At 49.6% G+C, this 8,572-nt stretch overlaps 1 protein-coding gene across 1 annotated transcript; it reads left to right on the forward strand.

Moving 5' to 3' along the window:
- Nucleotides 1-1,228: 1,228 nt before the first annotated feature.
- LOC130154346 (fibrinogen-like protein 1-like protein) lies at nt 1,229-5,358 on the forward strand. The gene is made up of 3 exons (XM_056350368.1): nt 1,229-1,490; nt 3,561-3,623; nt 4,730-5,358. Exons 1-3 carry the CDS (start codon nt 1,307-1,309, stop codon nt 5,356-5,358), a joined length of 876 nt encoding a protein of 291 aa, XP_056206343.1. The 5' UTR covers nt 1,229-1,306.
- Nucleotides 5,359-8,572: the final 3,214 nt, after the last annotated feature.

The following is an 8,572-nucleotide window of genomic DNA, read 5'->3' on the forward strand; positions in this document are numbered from 1 at the left end:
AAAAGGAGTTTCTTAGATATTCTTTCTTAAGGAGTGATATTCAACAGGTATCAGTATCTGAGGGTTAGACACCCAAAAGCATACTGCTGTATCCAGAAGGACACCCAGGAGAGGCTGATCCCACCCCAGCATCTCCTTCCAACCCAGACTTTTCATGACAATTTCATGGGGGAATGGACCAGCAGCGGAGGGAGCATTGCTTCTCTGGTGGCCTAAAGAAGACATGTTTTTAAACATGCCTCTAAACACAAGTGTACCAAGACACTAAATGTTATGTAGGAATTGAGATGCAAGTCAGTTGGATTGAAGGGTGTTTAAAAGACCTTTGGTGTAAAACTGTAACCAGCACAAATGACTGAGATTGCTCTGAGCATTCCCAGAAAGGGGTGCTTGTCTCTAGAGCGGCTGCAACTGCACACAGCAGTCCCATGCTGGCATCATCGATCATTTTCCTTCTCAGTCAGGTATGTGGGTACCAAACCCAGGTATCCCAGGGCAGAGCAATAGGTTTGGCTCTGCTCGTTTTCAAATGATGGAGGGATCACATTGGTAATCTGCCAGGGTGAGCTGCATCTATCCTATCACGAACAGATTTCCCCGTGGGCAGGTGTCTCCACAGTGCCCCACTCTCTAGGAATCATGATAAACTTTCTATTCTTTTATTTAGATTTAATATTGCAAAAATGTGCAGTTTTCCCTAGCTGCTCTGAACAAGGACAAACCAGAGCAGCTGGCTACATATGGAAATTTTGGAGTAACCATATAACCATGTAAAAGACATCATTTGCACCAGGCAGGCTGTAATTGCTGAAAGTTTGTGCTGCCACTCTCAGCCATGCTGCTCTCATGCAGAGCAGAGAAATACACACAGCCCTGCCTGGGGCTTGTTCTCACCCAGACAGCTGGGTTCTCACTGACCACAAACCTGCACCGGAGGCAGGTGTAGTCCCAGCTCAGACCCTGTGAGTGTGTCACGGGAGCATGGTGAGAACTGGGAGGAAAGGGGATTCCTCCCCCCATGCTCACCCTGCTTCTCAACTCCAGCCCTGAGAGTTGGATTTTACAGCGATTTCTGATTACCGTCACTTTGGGTGTGGACAAGGTTTTCACAATTCTTCTGTCTCAAAAATCACTGACAGCAGGTACCACTGCTAATGACTCCGGCCAATATGATAGCTCACCTAAATGAGTGAATTGGGGCTTATAGCTCCATCAGGGAGCTCTACACATAAATAATTTTATTTTCCTATTTTACTCTGTAAGTAAAGGATTCAGATGGGAATCATGGCCCTCTAATGGAAAAGTTATGATCTCTTTCTTCTTTTTCCAATCTCTTCCCATTTCAGCTAGCCAGCGCCTTTGTCTCCTGCCCTTCACCTGCCTGCTGACTCTGGCAGCATCTTTTCCTGTCCTTGACATACAAAACTTCTATCTCTTCAATGGCACACTGGAGGATATCATGAACATTCCCCTAGAGTCCTCCCAGCCTGGTAAGTATACCACTACAACAGGGAGAGGCAAACAAGGTGACATTCGGTCAGTTTCTACACAGACCACCTCACGAGCCTAACTACACCCCTGTAACACAGAGGAAGGACTAAATAATGGTCTAAGTGTGGGCAATGCCAATGCAACGTAGGCCTTCTTACTGGAACAAGAATCATCTCAGAGTCCTCCTCTGCTTGCTGCCTGTCTCTTCTCCTGTCTGGCATGAAGTTCTTCTGTCCATAAGTGAGTCCAATAGTCCAAATCCCAGAGTTCACAGGTTCCCAGGGGAAGTGACAGGTTCAGGCTCATTAGCAGCAAGACCAAGCCAAAGGTGTTGTAAGCTGTGGGCTCTTTATTGGAGAAGCAGTGCTAAAGATGTTAAGGCGATCACAGTGTGTTTTGAGCACATGGAGAACAGTAGCCACCACTGGAAAGTACAAGGTCAGTGGAGAGCTGACTTCAAAAGAGAAATGAATACAAAGAGGAACTAAATGAAGTTAATACAAAGAGTCTAAGCAGTGGCACTGACAGAGCAATCAGCCCAAAGATGTCACAGAACAGCCTACAAATACCAGAGTATATTGGAGCAATGAGGAAGCCTCCACAAAATGCTCCTGGAATAAAACCAGGGGCTATGGGTTGGACATGACGTGACAGAAAGAGCTGGTCACCTTCTAAGGGAGGAGGAAATGTTCTTGGAATAAGAGCTCAAGGACCAAGTGCTGGTTTCACATCAGCCTTCACTGCAAAGGTCAGCTGCCCCAAAACCACCAACACAGGGAGCACCCGTGACTGAGGCAAGAGCTCAGGCTTCACCAAGAACTGCAAGTCTGAGTAGAGAAAAATGGGGTGTTCTCTGGGCTTCACACTCATTTCTCACCCAGATCACTGGCAGGGTGCTCTGAAAACGTGAGCACCATGAATGCAAGATGGGTAAGCAGAGCAGCATGCCCGACAAGACAAACTAATACTGAGGAGTTTTGACTTGTGGAGGAGTGCTGCCAAATGGATGGGAAGTGAAGGCAGAAAGGAGCAGGAGCAGATTGTGGCTCACAGAAAGAACGTGAGTGAACAGCTTTGTATGGCTGTAGTAAAATTAAATACTGTGGTAGGAAAGTCCTCTAGACCATGCTACATGAGTGTTTCCCACTCCAGACAGGGTCTGGCCAACCACCACGTTCACTGGTGGACTTCAAAACACATTTAGAGAGAGTCAAAAGGAAAGGGTTCAAAAATCTGGCAGGAGACTGTGTCAAGGAAGGCTGAAGAATTGAATGTCCCACCATCAGAAGACCATGAAGGAGGAAGTGATATCAATATTACTGTGTCTGCAGGAAAAAGTATACTCTGGGTGTAGTAAAAGAAGGAATGGGCTTATACACGGTGCAAGAGACTTAAGTTAGACACTTCATAAAGGAGGGGATAGGAAAGCACCAGCTGAGAGTAGAAGTGGGGAGCAGGTATTTGAGGATGTCAGAGACCAGCAGCGGCAGGGTGAGGCAACTGTTTCAAAGAGAGGACAGGAATGGCTTTTGTGATTCCATAAGCCTGTTGTTCATTCCCCTGTTTTAATAGCCATCAGTGGATACACAGAAGATACCCCTGCAACAGAATTGCACTAATTCACTCTAAACCACCCTCTCTTCCAGCAACACCCTTATAATTCCTTTCTGACCCAGCTGAGCAGAGCCCCTCTCCCAGCTCCTGACAACTGCCTGCACTGGTTTTCCTGTGTCTGCTCTCACATTTCTTCCCCCTTTAATTCCTCTTCTTCCTGAGTCACTTCCTAACTGCTTCTACTGCACTTTAACAACCATCTTTCCAGTGTTGCCACCACCATTTGGGGGTCTTTTTCCTACACAGTGTGCCCAAATCCTTCTCACCAAGGATCTGCCCCTTTCTAACACCATGTGAATTACCCCAAACTACCAACCGGCTGATATCTGAAATGGCCAAGTCCCTCTGTAACTAGAAGCAACAACAGAAAAACAGGAGGATCGCCTCTCCCAGCAGGCATTTGACATGTCTACTCTCAATACTCACTCCTGTCTCCTCTGTTCTTGTTAATTCAGATCATGGTGGCAATCATGTTCGACAGGTCAGAGACATTGCCCCCCACCCACCGGCAGGCCACGGTAAGTGTTTTCTCAAGGAGTACATCTGCTCATAAGTTTTCCCCATTGCTGGGCTCACGAAGAGCTCTCAGCCATTTTATCCCATGTACTACACGTGCACTGTCTCCTCCCAGGAAAAGTGTTGGTTATCGGATAGGCTACAGAGATGCCACAGCTCAGGCTCTCAGGGGGATTCTATTACCAGCCACGTCCTGGACTCAGTGCTTGATGAGGAGCTTAAGCATGGGGAATTGTCCACCTAAAGATCTAAACCAGAAACAATGATCCATTATTAGCCATTGGGAAGCTGTGATTTTTTATTTTTCTATTTTCACCATACAGGTGATGATAAGACTGGGTAAGACAGGGACTGACCATGTTACTGAAGTGATTGAGTCAACATTAGCCCATAGGACCACAAGATAGGTCCTATCTGGGTAGGAATAACCAGTAGCACAGGTACTGGGAGTGGAGCAAGTCCCTTCACAGTAGCGTGTAGGTGCATTCAGCTGTTTGTTGTATAAGAAGCTGACACTCTGGAGCATGGAAAGGCCGTAATCAAATCAAACAAGTCAGGAAGTCTCTAAAAAGCTACTTGGGTAAGCCCAGAGAAAACCGATGGATTTGCCCTATTGAGATCACAAGGACTGATTTAATTATTAGCAATATGGATGTCTTGGTCACGCTCTCGCCAGGGTATCTGAGATTACTCTAAAGATCTAAAGCTCCATGCTGTAAGAGCCAATGGCTTTATAACCCAGATTTGCATTTTCCTGTGTGGTGACACATCACCTGCGTGCTACAGGCAAATCACCGCAGCACTGCAAGACTGAGCTCAAACTGGGCTAAGGTGCATTGGTGTGCTGGGTGGAGGAAATGTCTCGTTTGGTCTCACCAGTCCAAGACATTTTGGCAGTGTGCCTCCATCGGTTTGAATCCTGATTGGGAAGATATGAGACCCAACTCTTACATTGATCATTTCAAGATCTGATTTACTCCTGTGAGCACATGGCAGGAATATAGCCCAAGAATGTGTGTGCAAAAGAATATAGGCATAAAAGAAACATCAGGTGCTTTCAGTGTTTCATCGCATGGGATTTAACAACCATCTCTGTTTCCTGCCCCAGGATGGCCCAAGGACTGCAGCGAGATCCCTGCTGGCAGCCGCAGCGGTGTCTACATCATCCAGCCAAAAGGGCTCCACCACCTTGTGGTGTACTGTGAAATGAATGTGACACATGGGGGCTGGACGGTCATCCAGAGGAACCAGAAAGACACATCAGTCACCTGGGCCGAGTCCTGGAGCACCTACAAGTATGGCTTTGGGAATGTGCGCAGTGAGTACTGGCTGGGCACTGAGTACATCTATCAGATCGCCAAGCAGAAGGTCTACCAGGTCAGGTTTATCATCCAGGACTCTACAGACAACATCAGTTTCGCAGACTACAACCTCTTCAGCCTGGAAGATGAGTCCCATGGCTACCGGCTGAGGCTGGGCTCCTATACAGGGACAGCGGGGGATGCCATGACCTCAGACAATCCCAAGACCATGCACGACAACATGAAGTTCTCCACAAAGGATCGGGATCAGGACACTTACAGTAAAAACTGTGCCTACAGCTATGAGGGTGGGTGGTGGTACTCTGCATGCTATTCTGTACGGGTGAATTTCAAGGGTGGTATGACATGGGGCAACCTGTGCAAAGGGAACTGCAAATCCTCCCTTATCCTCATCAAACCAGCTTCATATTGTTAGTGCTTCTTCCCCCTCTTGTCCACACTGGACACCGCAAAGGCTCCACATGGCCAAACAGCTTGAGCCTTTCAGGAGCAGAGAGAGAAGCCCAAGGGTAGTGGGATTTTAGTGAAATGCTATTTTCCACTTCCCCTCTCTGGTGCAGGCTCCCCCTCTGCTCAGCTCTTTCCCCCTGTGCTTGCCAATGATTACTTTTTATTATGTTCAAAATCAAGAATAAAAAAATCACTTGTGAAATTTGTGGATTCCACATGTACCTTCCTTGTGGGAGGAAGACACTCATCCCTGGAGTGACTTTCCATCAGAGTTTCTTAGCGCCTCCAGAACTGACAGCAAGCAAAAAAGCTACATGCCACAAATTTCCATATACTCTGTGCATCTCTGCAGTGTGTTGTAAAGCATCCCAATAAATTTGCTCCCTTGAGCTCATTCTCCATTAATGAATGTCTGTTCTGTATCTCTGATGTGTTCCCACTGAGACCCAAGAAATCCCATGTCAGGTGCTAGGACTGGTGTCTTGGGGCACATGGAGGGAAAAAGCCTCAAGTGGTTCTCACAGGAATGAATGTAAGAAAATTAAATCTAGTTTCACTAAGATAAAGGACCTGTGATCTGTACAGGATGGTTCAGAAGGTATTTGTCACATGGGAGAACTCTTCCTATGTCATCATCACATTCACAGTCCAGGGCCAAAAGCTGTGCCAATGTCCTGGTGCCCAACTCCTGCTCCTGCTGGGAGGCTGCAGCTGCCAGGAGCTGTTCCTGGCTACATGTCTGTCTGTCAAGTCTTGCTTTGATCCTGCAGAAATGTGATTTCAAAGCCATCAGCAGATCTGTCTGCTGTGACTGTGAAGCAGTGAACTTAAATCGAAGCAAAAGCAAAGCAGGTCAGGCGTTAGGAGGCACTTGAATTAGGAGACACTTATGAGGGAAGAGCTCATTACTGGAACCAGATCACCATAGTCAAGTTTCTGAGACCAATTTAGATGAACATTTGCCAGGAAAAGTGCAGACAGAGCTAATGCTGTGAGGCTGCAGGACAAGGCCCCTACAGCTCCTCCATCCCACAGCACCCTGGCACTGCCAGGACAGACCGTTCGAGAAGCACTTTCACCTTCACAAACCATTTCTGGCTTTATCTTGGAGCAACACCAGTCAGTTCTGCTTCCAAGACCAGTTGCTAAGGGAAAACCCAGCCCTCATCTGCAAACTACAGGGCACAGTGTGCCCTTGAAACCATCCAGAAAGATTTGAGAAATTAGAAAATACTGAAAGAAATGAGCAGTGGAGGATCTCTGAGCCAGGAAGCACCTTACACTGCTCCAGAGAACTGCCCTCAGCACTACAGAGTATTGGGGGGGGGGGGGGGGGGGGGGGGCACCGCACCTCAGGATGTCTGAGGAAAGAGCTCAGGGCTATTTCTGCTGAAAACAGCCCTCAGGTGAAGCAGGCTGCACTCACTTTCCTGAGAGCCTCCAGCACCAGGAGCTGAGCCCCAACAAACCAGAGTGCAGAGTGGGACCTCAGACCACAGCCTGGTCCTGCCTTGCAGTGGGCACCACATCACAGGGAAGGGAGGCCCAGGGCAGCTCCAGAATGGACTTGACGTTGGCTGGAAGACAGGCTCTCCTGCAGCAGGGGTATGAGATGGTAGCAGCATGTGGAAGATGGCTGTCAGGATGGTGCCCCCACCCCACTCCCTGGTGCCCCCAGAATGGATTTGGCTTCCACAGTCAGCAGGCTCAATGCCATCATGTGGCACTGGGCAGACTGTGAAATGACACTGGTCCTGCTCCTGGGCCTCTGAGCTTTCCAAGTGACAGGCAAAATTGGAGTTTCATTTGCACCACCAGACTGAGGAGTAAATGATCCTCAGCCCAGCAGTGTTTTCTTCTGCTAGGGCTCTCCAAAGGCAGTGGAGAGACACAGGCCAGCAGATGCAGGAGAGCATCCCGTCCTCACAGTACAACAGGACTGGCACCCACCAGCTCAGGAGGATGGGCTCACTGAGTGGGTGTCTCTGCATTGCTGTCTTGTCCCTCCACCACAGCACATCCCAGTGTACAGGTTCTCATCTCTCCTACAACAACACCAGGCTTCACACAGCCCCCGAGCCCAAGCTACCCATCCAAATGCTTCTTCAGTCCCGCTGGGCTCTTGGCCACCCAACAGCAGTGACCTCCAGCCCCCAGCAGCTCCCTGACAGCTTCCCCTCATCCTGCTTCAGCAGGCAGTGTTGGTGTCAAGTCAAGCAGCAGATGTTAAATGCCATCTCCCACCAGGTATTTCCTCCATGGAAATGTCCTGGCCTGGACAGAGCCGTCCCCACTCTGGCAGCAGTGCACGGCTCTTCCTGCAGCTGTGGGTTTTCACTAAGGTAAAACTCCCATGGAAAGCAATCCCCACTTCCCAGGAGGTCCTGCTTTGCTACTTTTCCCCAGCTTCTCCACCACATTTTAGTTATAGAGTAAGAGCAGGACAAAGATATAAAGAGCGTTTCCAGCACAGAGATGTCCTGAAGTGGCACTGATAGTCCTCGGGCAGGTTTATGCTCTCCGAATTTTTCTTTCAGGCCCCTGAATCCCTGTGAATATTTAGTGACCACAACACCCTGCATGGAGCAGTTTCTCACAGGTAGAGGGGCAGCGTTCCCACCTCTCCCTTCCCCAAGGGATGAAGGGGACCCGCCCAGAGCTGGCAGTGACAGGTGCCTCTTTGCTCTCTCTCTCCTGAGCCGATGGGTACAGCAGTGCCAGGATGTCCACAGGATGCACAAGTGCAGTGCCGTGGAGTCCAGGGTGAGGCCAGTGCAGTGAGAAGTGGGATGCACACAGTGTGGTGCAGCACAGGGCACACATGGTGCAATGCAGGCTGCACGCGGTGCAGTGCAGGACGCACACAGCGGGGTGTGATGCAGGAGACACACAGCAGGGTGCAATACAAGATGACACAGCAGGGTGCGATGCAGGATACTACACAGTGCAGGATGCACACAGCAGGGTGGGTGCAGGACGACACAGGGAGGTGCAGGATGCACACAGTGCAGTGCAGGATGCACACAGCGAGGCGCAGGATGCACACAGCGGGGTGCAGTGCAGGATGCACGCAGTGCAGGATGCACACAGCCGGGTGCACAGCCGGAGCGCTTTGTGCTCGGCTCCGGCGCCTTTAAGGGCGGCGGGGGCGGGGCGCGGCGCGGGCGGGGCGGGGCGGG

This window comes from Falco biarmicus, chromosome 1 (genome assembly GCF_023638135.1).
Source record: "Falco biarmicus isolate bFalBia1 chromosome 1, bFalBia1.pri, whole genome shotgun sequence".
Lineage (NCBI taxonomy): Eukaryota > Metazoa > Chordata > Aves > Falconiformes > Falconidae > Falco > Falco biarmicus.